This window comes from Netta rufina, assembly GCF_964035555.1.
Source record: "Netta rufina genome assembly, chromosome: 19".
NCBI classification, from domain to species: domain Eukaryota; kingdom Metazoa; phylum Chordata; class Aves; order Anseriformes; family Anatidae; genus Netta; species Netta rufina.
In genome coordinates this window covers 11,729,661-11,746,508 of record NC_140143.1, presented here as the reverse complement: position 1 = coordinate 11,746,508, position 16,848 = coordinate 11,729,661, and the positions used below count along the sequence as shown (strand labels likewise).

At 45.2% G+C, this 16,848-nt stretch overlaps 1 protein-coding gene across 1 annotated transcript in view; it reads left to right on the top strand.

Moving 5' to 3' along the window:
* The window catches only part of DNAH9 (dynein axonemal heavy chain 9), a gene marked incomplete at both ends in the record, with an annotated part of 197,253 nt that overhangs the window by 65,698 nt on the left and 114,707 nt on the right, over nt 1-16,848 (top strand). The window contains 6 exons of the mRNA XM_084298353.1: nt 2,166-2,331; nt 3,373-3,475; nt 4,802-5,041; nt 13,026-13,187; nt 13,979-14,175; nt 14,896-15,058. Of these exons, the coding sequence (XP_084154479.1) occupies nt 2,166-2,331; nt 3,373-3,475; nt 4,802-5,041; nt 13,026-13,187; nt 13,979-14,175; nt 14,896-15,058 (1,031 nt within the window). The remainder of the gene's footprint in view (nt 1-2,165; nt 2,332-3,372; nt 3,476-4,801; nt 5,042-13,025; nt 13,188-13,978; nt 14,176-14,895; nt 15,059-16,848) is intronic.

Below are 16,848 nucleotides of genomic sequence, written 5' to 3'. Positions count from 1 at the left end.
CATCCTTATGGGTCCTGTGGCTCATAAACAGCCATGTCCATAGGGACAAACGGAGCCAGACGTCCCCTCCGCCATGGTCTGGGGCCAATGTGGGGGATTTTTTGGTGTGTTTTGACCAAAAGCCACTCTCTATTGCATTTGTTGTTCTGAAGTTTGCTACTCTCAGCTGTTTTGCCTGGACTTGGTCTACTCCTCCGTCTGCTTTGTGCACTCTTGGACCTCTGCTCCCCCTGGAGATGCAGACCCGTCTTCCATGCACCCTTCCTCCTTTGCTTCTGGGATTCAAATCCTTTCCGCTCCAGATCTGCCTGTAGAAAATTGCAAGACCCCCCCCAGTTAACAGGCAGCAGGCAGGAGGAATTACACTAGCAAAGCCCCATTTGCAGTGACTGTTTCTTTCAGGTGCTAATTTGAGTATATCAGGATCTCGGAGGAAGAGACGTGGACACTTTATTATTATTGTGAGATATGGCTTTGAATTAAAATGCAACTTTCACGAACATGTCACTTGATCCACAGTAATTACATTTCAGTGTGATGAATCTCCTGCATACTTGTTTAACCTCAAAAAAGGCTGATTTTATATGTTAATTAAGGACTAATTAAATTTAAATTAAATGCTTATTTGAAACACTTAATTTAACCTGCTACCAGAAATCTCAAATATTATGTTTTTATTGAAGGGGGAGAGATACTCTGCTGAGGCAAGATTCATCATTTTTCTTAGCACAATTCATTCCTTTGTGCAGCAACTGTCTGTGACAAGAAATCAGCTGAATTTTGAGTAGTGGGAAAGAAAAACTCTCTGAAACGCACTGAAGCAGTAAAAAAAAAAAAAAGTGGTGATTTAAAATATATATAATTCATGGTCTGAAAAAAACAGAATATAAATCTCCCTTAATAACTTCTGCACATGATTAAATGCACAGTTTTAACAAGGGGAGTTTTATAAAAGTTCCCAGTCCCATTTACGTTTGCAGGTCTTGTCTAATTACAAAAAATGCTACTTACCATCCTGCTATATGTCTGTTGACAACCCAGTCTTGTGTACATGAAACAAATTCTGCCTCCATCTTTGAAAGAGCGGTGAGCCCCCAAGACTGAAGATGCTCTTGAAGTCAGCTCATGGGAGAAAATCCATCACATCTGAGCAGAAGAGAACTTCTGTTTGTTTTTCCACTTAGTCAGTAAAGGTTGCTCAGGCTGGAATGAATAGCTGTGAAGCATTATGCGCAGCAATACAGGTTGATTTTTATTAAATATCAGCCTGGTGTTGTAAATATTCATTATGTTTTATAATCTACAACATATAACCTCAGCCTCCTGCTAAAACAAAGTAAAATCTTCCAAAACTTTGAAACAAGAAACTTTTCTTTGCATCCTTTTCCTTCCTCATGCATGACCCTACTGACAATGGGGTGGTATTTTGGCAGCTCATGTTCGAAATCAGTCTTGTCAAATTATCTGGAGATTTGGGTATTTCTGGGGAGGGCATCAGGGAACTTGTGCATCCTTGGTTAATAAAATTAACATATTATTTAATTTGTCCTGATGATATCCAGGAATTTGCCCCTCAAATCATGGATTCCTTTTGCCTAAGTGAGGGAAAATGCATCTACTTTCACAAAACCAGTGGCATGATATAGGTCAGAATAAACCCAGACAGTAAGATTTAGTTTAAAAAATGATGCAGAAGGGACTCAGAGTCTCAATCTTGCTTTTGTTTGATCTGAAGTAGATCTCTTTTGTAGCAGGCTATTAGCTTGCCATATTTTGTTTGAAATAAGGAACATAGCTTTCTGGTTTGGGTTGATTTGGACCAAAAAGCTGCCCAAAGGTCTCTGCCAGCCCTGTGCAGGGCTCCCAGCAACTCTGCAGATGCAGCTCAGGGGCAGCCACTGTCCTGCTGGTGAACAGCATCCTGCGCCAAGATCAACTGTTCCTCCGAAAAAAGCAGCAACCATCTCTCCTTGTGCCAGCTGCGGGGGGCCTGGGGCTTTCCCCTTTGCTGTGAGAGCAGTCCTTCGCATCCTGTGCACTGCTCGGCTCCTTGGGGATGATGCAGCTGCACGCAGCACAACATGGAGCTGGGGTGGGAAGCCTTTTTTTGTTGTTCTGACATGAACCCTCTGTTAGTTTAACTTTGCATCTCTGCCTCTATACAGGTGTGCTTGAGAAGCCTCTGGATAAAAAGGCTGGCAAAAATTACGGCCCTCCGGGTACAAAGAAGCTCATCTATTTCATCGATGACATGAACATGCCAGAAGTGGATCCTTATGGGACAGTGCAGCCCCATACACTCATCAGGCAGCACCTGGACTATGGTCACTGGTAGGAGGCTGCTTGGGCTGCATCATCCAAGAACTTTTTGTTCAGCTTCAGTCTTTGGGATGAAGTTGAAGTACAGTTCTCCCTTCCTGGCCTGCTTTTGCCATTTCATATTTCTGGGGTTGGAGGCTGATGGGGACACACTCAGGTCTTTTCCTTTTCCCCAGCAAAGCAACTCACTTGCTCCCAGCCTGGTTGAGAGGTGCTTTGCTCTGCTCCTGGCATGCTTTGGGGCTGTGGTCTTGATGCAGAGCCTACAAGAGGAGTGCGATGCTGTGCTTTGATGCCCTGCAACACTGAAATCAGGGGAAGGCAGTGGATCTGGCCTCTGCTGGGATGCAGCCTCCCTGCTGAGCCCCTGCTGTGCACACCTGATGTTTTCAGGCAGGCAGCAGCAAACAAGTGTTTTCTAGGCAGAAGTAATTTGAAGAAAAAGAAGTAATGGTGCTTGGGCAGGGGATGGGTGCATTTTACATGGTAGCTGGTAGTGCTGTGAGGGACAGGAATATTCTCATCTCTCTACATGGAGAATACCAGGCAGGGAGGTGCAGCAGCATCCAGCTTCTTAGCCATGTGTGCACCTGAGCTTGACCAAAAGCTTTCTTGGTATGAAGACAGGCAGAAATTCAGGACTTCCTGGGTATAGAGACAGGCAGAAGTTTGGGGCCATGGGTGTGGGTGAAGCAGGAGTGGGGCAGAGAGACGTTTCTGCTGATTGCACAGGTCAGAGTGCTGGTGGCACACAGGGTGCAGTGTGGCCCCTCCTGGGCATGTCTGGGTTTTCAGCCCACAGTCTTAGCAGCGCCCATAGGATGTCACACGCGTAAGGGCTTTGCTCAGAACTTCTTATCAGCTACTAAATATTAGCTACAGGTTGTTGAAGCTGAAAGATTTCCAAAAAGAGAGCAGGACTCCTGTGTGTCCCAGGGCAAGGCTGGACACTGCCTTGGCAAGGTGCAGGGTTGGACCTCCAGCTTCATTGCAGCACTGAAGCCAATCTGGACTTCAGCAGTCACCCAGCTGCTGCTTTTGTTTTGCCCAAAGGTACGACAGGACCAAGCTGTCGCTGAAGGAGATCACAAATGTGCAGTATGTATCATGCATGAACCCGACTGCTGGCAGCTTCACTATCAACCCACGTCTGCAGGTAAAGCCCTGTTCAGGGTCAGGCACATTGCTGATTTTATTTCAGTGGGTTATTTAAGCGTGAAGCCAGAGGAAAACCAGTGGCAGGTGCTGCTTTTGTTTTATCAGCAGGAATTGCATGTTTCAGTGGGGTGACCATAAATCATAGTAGTAAGAGATCTTGCTCCCTTATTGTTTTTCCTCACGTTCTGCTGCTCCGTCAGAGGAAGCAGTCACAGGTTGCCAGCCAACTTAGCACCTACTTTTGGGACAGTGTTCTGGTTCATACAGATTTTGCCTTCATTAGCTAGTATTTACCTCTGGAGCATAGTTCATTAAATCCTTTTGGTTTCTAAAATTTCTGATGGAGCTGGCAGTATATTCTCATTAAAAAGAAAAGAAAAAAAAGGGAAAAAAGATACATGACCAAGCGTATTGATTTTTGGGAGCTGAGAGACTTGACCTTATTGGTAATATTCAGTACCGATGTTATTTAACCCTCCCTCTGAGGCAGGAGGTGTCAGTGGCAGCCTGTGACAGGGGGCAGAGACTGATGGAGGCAGCCTGGCTGTGCCCTGTGCCTGCGGATGAACCACTGAGTGGTTCCTGTGGACCACTGTGGGACACAAACAGCAAGCAGAGGGACAGTGCACTTTCCAGCAGTATCACAGTTTCTTGGAGAAGCTTCATGACTAGAGTCAGCCTAAGCCATTGTTCCTTTTAGCTGCTCTGTGGTGTTAATAGGAAGCATCCCATGGCTGGAAATGGGCACCTCCTCTGGGGAATGAGTCCCACATCAATAAGGGGTATTCTGGGAGATGGCACCTTCCAACACACAGCGTGGCTGTGGCCATCCTTTTCTGAGAGGGGAGAGGTTTTCTGGGATGCCAAGTGTGACTGCAGCCTTAGTGCCAGGGAAGAGGCCAGGGGCTGTGTTTGGTAGATCAGATGAAGCCAGGAAAGTCAAGGCTCAGGGAAGCAGGCTCAGAGTGAGGAGGTGAATCCAAATGGGCTGCTAAATATAAACACCTTTACTGCTAGGTTTATAGGGCTGTAACAAAGATTCAGGTAAAGTCTATTGAATTTGAAGCACTGAAACACAGTGTTTGAGAAGTGTCTAGGCTCTATTGGCAGATGGTGAGACCATCAGATGGACTGAACTTCTCACCTAATAGCTGTGAAATGCAGTTGAAAATCTCTCATTCAGAGTGCAAGAAAGAAGTCACTTGCCAGTTTTTATCTGGAAATGGCCTTGTTCTGGGTGGACAGGAAGTTCCCAAGTGCCTTTTGATGGAGAGGTGGTTGCCCAGCTCTCTGACTTTTCCATCTCTTCCTTTCTTTTCCTCAGCGTCACTTCTGTGTCTTCGCCCTCTCCATCCCTGGGCAGGATGCCTTGTCCAGGATCTACAGCACCATCTTAATGCAGCACCTGACGAGTGGGAATTTCTCAGGGGCTGTGCAAAAATCAGCTCAGCAGCTGATCTCTCTGGCCCTGGGCCTGCACCAGAGAGTAGCTGCTACTTTTCTGCCAACGGCTATCAAGTTCCACTACATTTTCAACCTGAGAGACTTCTCCAATATCTTCCAAGTAAGTGCAGTTGTCACTGGAGTTGGTTTTGCCTTTGTAAGTCTCAGTTCTACTTGTGGGGGCATTAATGGCCCTGCCCTGCTATGGAAAGTGTTTTTATTGTACTGAAGCAGGTGGAGAATATTTAGTGGGCTACTGACTATGCAGACGGGGGAACAGTAACTATCTCAGCTGCCCTGGCTGGGGCCAGTACCGCATGTGAGTCTATACTGGCACATCCTTATATTTTCTCAATGTTCATGTACTCAGCACATGCATGATGGATGACATTTAAAGAGCTGATAAATAACTCAGTTGAAAGTCAGATCACAGTTACTGAAACTGAATTACCACCAGCACCAGTTCTCAACCAAGTAGAAGTTTCCAATCTCAGTTGTTTGGCTTTAGAAATGTTTTCTTCTAACAGTGATAGATTTTTTTTTTCTAAAATCTCATACTTTGAAGCAGTATGAGAGTTCAAAGAGCCTTTTAGAGCTTAAGATTGATTAATAAAGTTGGAGAAAGTTGTCAGCAGCAAAATTAAGAGGTTCAAATCATCCCAGCCTGTTGTACAACCCCAGTTTGTAATTTGTTCTGTCCTTGTTAATGTTTATTTTACTAAGTAAGTAATAAAGGCTCAGTGCCTTCTGGTCTGGTCTGTTAGGCTGGAGTTGCAGGAATGATAAGCAATGGAAATCTAAGAACAGGAACTTGAAAAAAATAATAACCCTATTGTATGAAGGAGGAATCATCACCAGTCTATGGGTTTGGGTGTGGGTCATTTAAAGTCCTGGTTTCTAGTTAACCTATGCTTTGAGAAGCAGAGAGAGAGAGAAAAGAAGCATTTAGATGGGAAAATTTAAACTGTGGTCTGTTTGAAAGGTGTTAAAGTTTTGGGATATTTGAAAACATCCTGTCACATCTAGATGCCAGGACTCTGGGGTAGGGACAGTGATGGGAGCTTAGGTGGCTTTTAGTTTAGCTGCTGGAGGAGGGGAATCTGGCTTCTTGGTTTTGTATTTATTTTGTATTTATTTAGATGGTAGTTCTGTTTTTCTTGAAGTCCTTCGTTATGGTATTTGCTCTCGATATTTTCTTACCTTAAGTATTTTAAGTTTTTTGAGATCTACTGATTTCATGCTTAGCTCCGCTAGAACACAGTTTTATTCCTGAAAGTGAGTGTGAAAGAAGTTCTGGATTCTGGGGGTGCATTTCCATGTGCTCCATTCATTATATCTTCACAGACTTACAGTTAATTCTGAAATGACCTTTGGAGGTCTCTTGTCCAGCCACCTGCTCATGCAGGGCCAACTTCAAAGTTCCTGGCTCTGAAGATCACACAACTTCCTTGGCTCTTGCTGTACTGTTAAGCTCACTCTGTTGTGTAGCTTATATATCTTTACTTTAATCAGAATTTCCTTTGCTGCAATTTGTGCTTGTTGCCTATAATCCTTTTGCCATGTACCTCCAAAAAAAATAAGGCTCAGTCTTCCTCATTATGACTACCTCACTAGGTAATCATACATGGCAGTAAGATTCCCCTTTACCTTTTCCCTTTCCTGAACAAACTCATTTTTCCGTGGATTGAACTTCCCACAGCTTTTCTCCAGCCTGTCAAGGTCCCTCTCTCTGGGGTAATAACCTGTCTGCTCAGTCAGTGCCATCTGCAGATGAGTGTGGTCTGTCCCACTGCCCTGGTCACGGAGGAAGATGTTATTGCCCCAGTACCAACCCCTGAGGAACACTGCTGGTAGCTGGCCTCCAGTTAGACTTAACAACATTGGCCTTTGAGCCAGTTCTCCACCCATCTTGCTGCCTACCCATCTGGTCTGTGTTTTCATAGAATCCTTGATGTGATGACATCTGAAAACAAAATAAAAACCTACCACTAATAAAGAAAAACAGGGTCATCCGAGTTTCCTTACCCTTTGGGAAGAGAGCGAATCAGTGAATGTGAAGTTTGTAGGTCAGTGTGTAATGCCTTTTTCAAATTCCTTTTAATCCCAGACAAACAATCAAACACAGAATGTGTAATAGCTGCATATATAAAAGGCGTTTGGGGATTGCTGTTATACCAGCTATGCTGTAATTATACACACAGCCGATGATAACTGTTAAAGGCACAAAACATATGCAAATTGCAGCTCTGGAGGAGTCAACCCTTGGAACGTGCTGCCTCTGTACTTCGTTATTGAAGGTTCTGCACAGGTCGTTAGCAACAGCTCCATTTACAATCTGTCCAATGGCTCTGTCATTATCATACCGTATTAGATATTAATACAGTACCTAAACATTTAAGTAGGGCCTTGCAAGCCCAGCTTGATTCCCTTTGTCAAAACTGCCTGACAGCTCTTATGACAAGGAGTCCTATGCTAATTGTCTCATTACAAAATGCTTAAAGAACCTGTACCTTAATTGTTGCAGCTAATGAAGAATGAATGAGTTTGAACCTAGTATGCATTTCAGTGTTACACACACACACACACAAAAAGGAAGACTACCCAAAAGCAACAGTCAGCAGTAATTCCTTCTGACAGACAGATACAGGAACTTGTTGCTTTCATGTTTGCCCTTCTTCACCCACCAGCACCTGGCCTGCTCTGATCAGGCTGATGTCTGCTTTCCTTAGTACGAGGGTTCAGCTGTAGGTGACTCTAGAAGGTATTCACTACAAATGACAGCAGAATATCACAGAGGTCTGGCTAGGCAAATAAAACTTTGTGAAACCGAAGGGAAAAGAGCTGCTTATAAACCCAGGGGTTGAAGGCTTGGCTGGGAGTGGTGGGTTGACTTCACCAAGCAAAGTTCACATTTGTCCTGACTAAGCTGAAATGTCCATTTCTTGGGATGTGAGCATCTTAGGTGGAATTCCTCTTTGCCTGGCTAGTCAGCAGAGGGAAATGGGCATTTTTGTGTGTTAATCAAGCTCAACTCATCCTGGGAGAAAATAGTGGAAGAGCTCAGAGGAACTCTGGTTCTGAAGTACCCTCTTCATCAGTGGTGAAAGGAGTCTGAGATGACTGTTCTGCTGTCAGACATTGACACTGTGCAGATCTAAGGAGGGAACTGGCTCCAGATTGAAACGCTCAGCTTCAGAACTGTGAGGATAACTAGGTTCATGCCAGGCTGGGGAGTGCAGCCCAGTTCCCTCAGCCAGGGGCACAGGTGTGGTTTCACTTGGTTGCCCCAGTGTGGGTGTCTGTTGCTTTCTGAAATGTCAGGGCATCCCATCTGGGTTCTGGGGTGTCTTCCTGTGTTGTATCAGCCAAGCCCATGTGGATGTCTTGCCTGAACCATTCCGGGTGAGGAGAGACTGGAAATCACTGAACCTGATGAGTCTTTGGGTTCATCATCATTACCTGTAGCTTTCCCTATGTAGCAGGTCCCGGCTGTGGTTGAAGCTTTGCCTTGCCTTTCTGTGGTGCCTTTTCTTGCCTCTCGGTCCCACCTTGCACTGCAGAGTTAAATTGATTGATACGGTTGAGGCAATTTACCCTTGATTAAAGAAGACAGGTCTATGCAGTGACAGAGTGGTGGATTATGCTTTTTAAAAATATATTCCCTGCTGGCTCACACCAGAGGAAGCTTTGTTGCTGTCTTTCTTTACATATGAAAGGGTTACCATGGTATTATGCTCTAAATTATATCTGTCATCTCTAAAATAATCATAGACTCAGCAGGGTTGTATTTTGCTTTTTATTCCCATTTACAACAAGATTTCCAGGAGCATGTCACATTAAGATCCACGGCAGTTGAGAAGAGATGGCATCTCCCAGCCTGGCTGCACGATGATAGTGGTGGTTCCAGCGTGCCTAGCTCCTCTGCACGGGCCCTAGCAGCTGGCAAACTTCACTCTCCTCGGCACAAGGGAGGGATCTTCATACATACCCATAACTGAATTTGCTGAAGCTTCAGCCTCACGAGCACCAAAATGCACCTTACACATGGTCTGCTGGTGCATGCTGTGGTAGCCAGAGAGCGGAGACAGCAGAGGCTGTGAGACCAGTGCAGAGTTGGTGGTGGCACCTTTGTGTTGTTCCTCAGGCTGGCACAGCTGTGGGCCTGACTTACCTTTGGGCTTGGTCAGGATCTGGTCATCTGGGCCCACATTTGCGATGCTGAAAATTTTGCTTTGCCAAACTATCTCAGATGCTCATTTGTCTATCAGTGTGCTCTGAGCTGGTCTGGTTTCAGAGCTTCCCTCCCCTTCTGTCTTGCCTTCTGTCATTTCTATTCCTAGGAGAGATCCAGACTCCAGCGAGTGCTTATGCGTTATTCCATCAAATGCAGCATCACAGTATAAGGTGAAAATGGGGTGGTTAGGGTTTGTCAGTCCTCCCTGGTTAACATGCTTAGAAATTGGTACAGTACCTTTAAATAGGACTCTGGATTGATGGCTAACATCCTCTTTATTAATGTCATGTTCATCACTGTTTTCGTGTCAGAGCTGTAACACGACAGTGCCGAGGCTGCCCCAGGAGCCCCAAGAGTAATGGCAGGAAGGGAGGCGGGCAGGGTGCTTAGCCCAACAGTGCAGGATGGCTGGAAAGGGGTAACTGTGCTGCACAAGTTGTTATTTTAAACGTTATTGAGGTTGCAAAGGGAAAAAGTAATTTAATTTTTATTTATTTATTTATTTATTTTACCTTTTCATACCTGAGAGAACTCGTGCTTTGCCACCTTCTGATCCGTGGAGCATGTTAGCTCTCTCTTCACACTCACCTCTGTGCTTTCCCTGCCTCCAGCTCCAAGCCCAGCGGGCAGAGGCTGAGCTGCACTTCCTGGTGCTTCACTCCCCTCTCTTGGTTGCAGGTTGCTATATTAGCAGCAATTCACCCTGCTGGCAGGCAGCTTTACAGGATGCAAAGTTGAAGAAGTGCAAAGAATTAACCTCTTGGCAAACACAGTGTCTAGACTTCATGTTACATTTATTTGCACCCTGATTTCTGGACAGCTGTTGTAGTCTTCTGGGTTTTGCAAGAATGGCTCAAATGTCTCTGGTGCTGATACTTTTATTTTTATTTTAAATCAAACATTCAGGTTCCCTATGCATGTGGGTTTTATTGTGTCCTAAATAGGAATATGCAAACAACTGCTTTGACTTACCCAAGGTTGTCCTGTACATGCAGAGCCCTCTTCTGCTTCTATTTAGGCTGTCTATGTGCAATCTATTTCCGTGTAAAGATGAAGCATGCATACCTCTGAGACCAAGGAAGGCTTCTGAAATTTTGGGTAAACTGATGGTTGTGGAGGGGTTACAACTCGAGAGGTGGCTGGAGGGTGAATGTGCTAGATGGTTTCTGGAGACCATTCCTGGATGGAACGTGGTGATAACACTGGGTTTGAGATGAGTGTGTGTGCTTGCACTCATTAGTGGAGCTGCAGTGGGTATTGTCCTGCCCCAGCCCTGGGTGGCCAACTGCCCAGAAGAGCTGACGTTGTGAAGCACAAGCTGACCGATGCTTGTCACTGCTTGCAGAGCTTTGATGGGTAGCAGAAATACCTCAACACTTCCCTCAAAGCAGCCATGGTGAGTGCAGAGTGTTATAAGTTGCCCCCTTAATTAATTTTCAGAGAGCATTGCATTAAGAATAGAAAGGAATTTATTGAGTAAGCAACAGCAAGCAAAACAGCACTGGGCAGCCGGGGAGGCTCGGCTCTGCCAACGGCACGCACCTCACCCCCGCCAGGGTCCCTTTTTATATCTTGCTAATTCCGGGATTACACAGCACATCCTGGTATATTCTGCGACTGTGCGCACTGTTGCTAGGGGGTCGTCTCTGTCCCTCTGGTGGTCGTGAAGATGAAGGCCGTAGTCTTCCTCGGCGTTGTGGTTCAACTTCTTTTTTTATTTGGTCATGTTGGCCCAGCGTGAGACAGGAAGGCAAGAAGTTGATACACTAGTTTAGCAACTTATCAGGAGATGGTTACATGAGCTTTGCAGCAGGGTCTTTGAACAAAAGAGGCAACTGAGATACAGAAGGAGAGAAGGGGAGGGGGCTCTCTTTTTTGTTCCATTAAGCAAAAGAATTTTCATAGTGTCTAGCCAAGCATTATACAGCTCCTTACTTCAGCAGGGAGTTTTCACAACTCCTGTTCCTCAAACAGAACTCCTTGTTTTTATAATACAAAAGACGATGAACAAACATTTATTGTGTATTACACAGAGCACACCAGGGACAGGACATGTTCCCTGGCAGGCTGAAGGAATCACGGATGCTGTTTGCTCTTCTTTTCATGGAGATTGTGGAAGGAGACGAGTCACAGGTGGGGGTCAGGCCCTGCCCTGCAGAGCCGTGCCAGCCTGTCTCCTCAGCTGCGGTGGGCATGGTGATGCCTGACAGAAACATGGCAGATGAGTCGTGCTGGGATGATTAGCATATTTCCTGTTTCCATGCCAAATGCGCATCATCTCCTGGGGTGATTATTAAGCTTGTGAGGAGCCTGTCTTTCTGGATTACCACATAATAAATCCTCATGGGATCGGTCTCAGCTGGAGGGTGGCTCTTACCCTGCAGCCCATCCCTGCACTCCTTTGCAAGGTGCTGGGTGAGCCCTTAGACCCTGATGGCACAGTTGGTCCTCTGAGCAAAAGCCTGTTCTGCTGTTTTGCTGTCTTATTTTGGATGTTGGGATATTTGGTATGGTTGCCTAGAGAAGTCTCCACATGGTGGAAGACTTCCTAACCACTTTCTCGCCATTCTGTTCAGGAGCAGGAGCTGAAAGGTTTGGCTGAGGACTCAGCGGCCAGATGGGTAAAACTTACATTGGCATGGCAAACAGCAGTTATCCTTTCTTACACCATGTTGGCACCACATCCAGCACAAACACAGTGACCCACAACCACGCATCCACCATGGCCTGGCTGTAGGCTCTGTGGCACCTGGGGGAGGCTCAGCCTTGTGTGCAGAGCATCCCCATCGCAGTTTGGGGTTGCAGCTGGTCGTGCTGGAAGAGACTGGCAGCACTGGTTTCCAAAATGAGGAAAGGGGAGATGTTTGGCCATTAAATTAATAAATTCATTAAAGATTATTGAACTGTGGGTTTTCTTCCCTCTTAAGTAGCCTTATGTGTGCTTGCATAAAGACCACAACATCTTTTGTGGCTTGAAGTGTCTTTAGAGAGACTGAGTGTTTTTAATCCTAATTTTAATCAGTTTAGGACCTGAGAGGTTACACCTTAGCCCTTTCTCTTGTCGAGTTGTCAGCAGTTCTATCACTCATTTTGTTTCTGAAATAAATAAAATAACAATTTGGCAGCTGTAATGACAAATATGAAACCCAAATGATTTGAGTCATGGGCCAGTGGGAACGAGAGGGAATGCTTTACATTGCTTCTAATGCATTTTATATTTTATGTATAAATAATTAGATGTTAGAAATAAAAGCTGTCTATTTAATTCATGCTGTTGAAAGCCTTGTGTGCTGTTAATAGGCTTAGTTATAGGAGACACCTCTTTGAAATATAATTCTTCTATGCATTTTAATAGAGTTCATGGTAAACATACTGTGATAAGCAGACAGCAACTAATATTTCCTGTAGGCAGAATGCACCTGATTAAAATTAATTGATTTTTAAAAAATCGTCACCACTAACATTTCTGAATGAATTTTTCCTCTTGAAAAAGCACCCATAGCATGGTGTGAGGGTGCAGAGGGACCCACGTCTGGACTGGCAGCTGGCTCTCCGTCTTCTTGGATGCTGAGATCAGGATCACCAACACAGCCAGGCTGCACTGAGCATCCTGTTCTGGATTATTAAAATGAATATAACCAATATAAACTGCTTTGGGAAATTTCGGGTAATAAAGTGCACATTCTCTAGGGGCTGTTAAGTAGGGGCTTATTCAGAAGTTCGATGGCAGTTCACTGTAATAGCTCTGCATTTGTAGTTCTGCAGCCCCGTTTTACTGTGGTAGCCTGGATGCTGGGGTTGGTCCCTCAGGTTTTGGGGGGTTTCTGTTAGTTTTGTTTTGTTTCTTTTTGACTATTTCTGCTCCCCGCAGGGCCTTCTGTTCTCTACCCCTGAATGTCTGAAGCAACCCCAAGACCTAGTGAAGCTCTACTTGCATGAGTCAAACCGGGTGTACCGTGATAAGATGGTTGAAGAAAAGGATTATGGTACCTTTGATAAAATCCAGCTGGAGGTGGTGAAGAAATTCTATGATGTAAGTGTTGAGGTTCATGACTCTGATAATAACATAACACACTCACAGTCAAGGTCCTTGGGAGAACAGAGCTTGACTTGAGACCTGCCCAGGTCTCACTTGCCTGGAGGGCAATGCTTTTGATGGGAGCCCAGGAGCAAATTTTCTGCACCATATGCTGGACTGCTGATGTTGTGATATAAGTAAATGATGCATTCCATAAGGGTGTTGGGAAGAGGATATTTGGGCTCTGTGAATTAATTTAATTGCTTTATTTAAGTGCTTTGAGACTCTCATGGCAAAAGCAGGAAAAGGGTCAGATCCCCTTTCAACAGGAGCAAAAGGGCTATGCAGGCCTCTCTGCTTTTCCTCTCTCCTGAATAACCTTTCAAATGAAAGCTCTAGATGTGCTTTCCTTTAGACTGGTGCAGCAGTGCTACTATAGGAATTACACGGGTATCACTGAAGTGATAAGTAGTGCAGACAGTTCTTTTTCCTCCAGATGTTATCATCATCCACGCATAGCCTAATGTTATGGCAATTGCTGCAGGTCTTTTCATGTGGCCACATTCTCTTATGGCAGTGGGTTGCATTTTTATGCCTCACAAAAGGTTGTGAGCAAAGGATGTCAATATCGGGGCTTTTTTCTTTCCTCCGTTTCCCTCTTGCCTCTCTTCCGCCTTTTCCAATGCACAGGTACAACTATAAAGGTATTTTCTGGAGCACTGATATTTTACTTGGAAAGATGGCATCGAGCTACAGAGTTTTTTCTGGTGCTTATTTAAACATGCATATATATGTTTCTTTGACAGGACATTGAGGAGACTTTAGAGCAGACAAAGCGAATGAATGTTTATTGCCATTTTGCTAAAGGCATTGGCGAACCCAGCTATAGACCTGTTCCAACCTGGGAAGAGCTCAACCAGATCCTTGTGGAAGCCATGGACAACTACAATGAAGTCAATGCTGCCATGAACCTGGTACTATTTGAGGATGCCATGTGCCACGTGTAAGGGGATTTTCTGGCTTGATAATCTCATTTTAGCATTTATATGCATAGGTTGCTTCCATAGAGTTGTAGGCACCTGTAGTTATAGCTGATGGAGCTGGAGGTGTGCAGAAGCTTCATCTCCCCACGTGACACGTTGACACGTACTGCACAAATACTGCACTACTTCTCTAGCTGGCGTTTGGAGGGCACTTCTGAAACCATGAGGGTGATTGGGGCTGTGAGTTGCAGGTATTGCATGCTGGTTGTTATTTTAGACATATACAAATAGGTTTTATTGCATAGCAGGACCCCCCTCATCTGAATGTGGACCCTAAACATTTTGTGAAAGGAAACCTGTGGAGAGTTGCATTAGATCCTTGAATTTTGTTCTCAGTCATTTGCACATCTGTGTAATGTATTTCCTTCTCCTTTCCTTTCCTTATTGCAAAGATGGCCAGGCCTTCATCTTAAATGATTTCTGTCCAGTAGGACTTGGCAGGTGGAATAAGAATTGGACAGAGTCCAAATTGCCACCAAACTATTTTTTCATCAGCCGTGTCCTTTATATAGGTCTCAGTGGAGATCAGGATTGATTGCTGACATGTCTCTTGGAGTGACATTTTTCATCCCATTCAGAATACAATTTCTTAGTGAATAAAACATACATAGAAAAGCACCGGGCAGAGAAAAAAAGAAAAATACTGATATTAATGAGACATTTTGTATGCTGCAATTTAGTTGCCGCATCAACCGTATCCTGGAGTCTCCCAGAGGAAATGCGCTCTTGGTTGGTGTGGGTGGAAGTGGCAAGCAGAGCCTGACCAGGCTGGCAGCCTTCATCAGCTCTCTGGAGGTTTTCCAGATCACTTTGAGGAAAGGCTACGGGATCCCTGACCTAAAGGTAGGTGGCTTTTGAGGCTGAGGTAGGGAAAAGGAATTAAAAAGCAGAATTTGTCCTGAAATCTTTGTCCTGCTTAATACCGATTAACACTGGTGTGAAGATGCAAAAGCTCCAGCCATGATATTGCACTGCAGAGAGGAGTAATCTTTGCAAAATATCTCGCTGAAGCGTGTTTACACGGGCTGACCTGAAGTCCTCAGCTGTTCCTATGAGCTGACCAGGACTGACAGTGCTTCAGCCCAAGATTTCATGTGGGCAGTGGGCAATATTAAGAATGCAGCAGAAAAGTTCAGATTATTGATTATAATTAAAACAAGGCATAGTAATTAGCTGATACGTGTCTGTTGTGGAGTGATTTGGAGGTGAAAAAGGAGCAGGAGAGAGAAGTAGAGATCACAAATCATACTCAGTTCTTCATCTGGCATTTTAGGTAAGGGAAGGACTGAGTAGGCAGTGGGTGGCTCACTATAGAGAATATGTGGTGTGCTTATATTTATGCACAGACTAATGAGCTTAAGAGTTATAAATCAACATTTAAAAGTATCACTTAAATGGTTTAGAAATACATTGTCTACTGGCAAAAGAACTCTCCTTAAAAATGTTGTAAAAATTAAAATCACAATAACTCCAGTCCATTCTGTCTGGGAGACAGGATCTTGGGTTCCATCCCCATCACAGCCAGGAGGGGAGGTCTCAGTGTAGCAAGTGCCATTGGCCTGGAGCACAACTGGTGTCTTCCTGTCCTTAACCCAGGCTTTCCCAGATGCTTACAATTTTTCTCAGTTCTGCACACAGGAACTGCTTAGTTCTGGCCTTTTCTGCCATCAGACTGGGGCTCTCACCTCTACCTGCACACTTCCAGCTCTTGGTTTCCTGGTCAGCAGCATTAGGTTTTTGAAACGTCACTATCTTGACCCTGGAGGGAGAAGAAAGAGTCCGGGAAGTGGAGATCTCCCCCCTTGTTGACAAGGGAGTTGTTCAGGAGTATTTGAGTGGACTCAATGCACACAAATCCATGGGTCCTGATGGGATGCATCCACGTGTGCTAAGGGAGTTGGCAGCAGTGATTGCCAAACCGCTCTCTATCATCTTTGAAAGGTCCTGGAGAACATAAGAGGTGTCTGAAGACTGGAGGATAGCCAATGTGACTCTGGTCTTCAACAAGGGCAAGAAGGAGGATCCAGGAAACTACAGGCTAGTCAGTCTCACCTCTCTCCCTGGAAAGGTGTTGGAACAGCTTATTCTGGATGCCAGCTCCAAGCAATTGGAAGAGAAGGTTATGAGGAGTAGTAAGCATGGATTCACCAAGGGGAAGTCATGCTCGACCAACCTCATTGCCTTCTATGATGGCATCACCAGCTGGGTAGATGGGGGGAGAGCAGTAGATGTCATCTACATTGACTGTAGCAAGGCTTTTGATACTGTCTCCCATGACATCCTGCTAGGAAAGCTGAGAAAGTGTGGGATAGAGGAGTGGACAGTAAGGTGGGTTGAAAACTGGCTGACTGACCGAGCTCAGAGGGTGGTGATCAGCAGTGCAGAGTCTGGCTGGAGACCTGCGACTAGCGGTGTTCCCCAGGGGTTGGTGCTGGGTCCGGTCTTGTTCAACATCTTCATCGACGACCTTGATGAGGGAATAGTGTCTGCCCTCAGCAAGTACACCGATGACACAAAGCTGGGAGGAGTGGCTGACACGCCAGAAGGCTGTGCTGCCATTCAGCGAGACCTGGACAGGCTGGAGAGATGGGCAGGAAGAAACCAAATGAGGTTTAACAAGAGCAAGTGTAGAG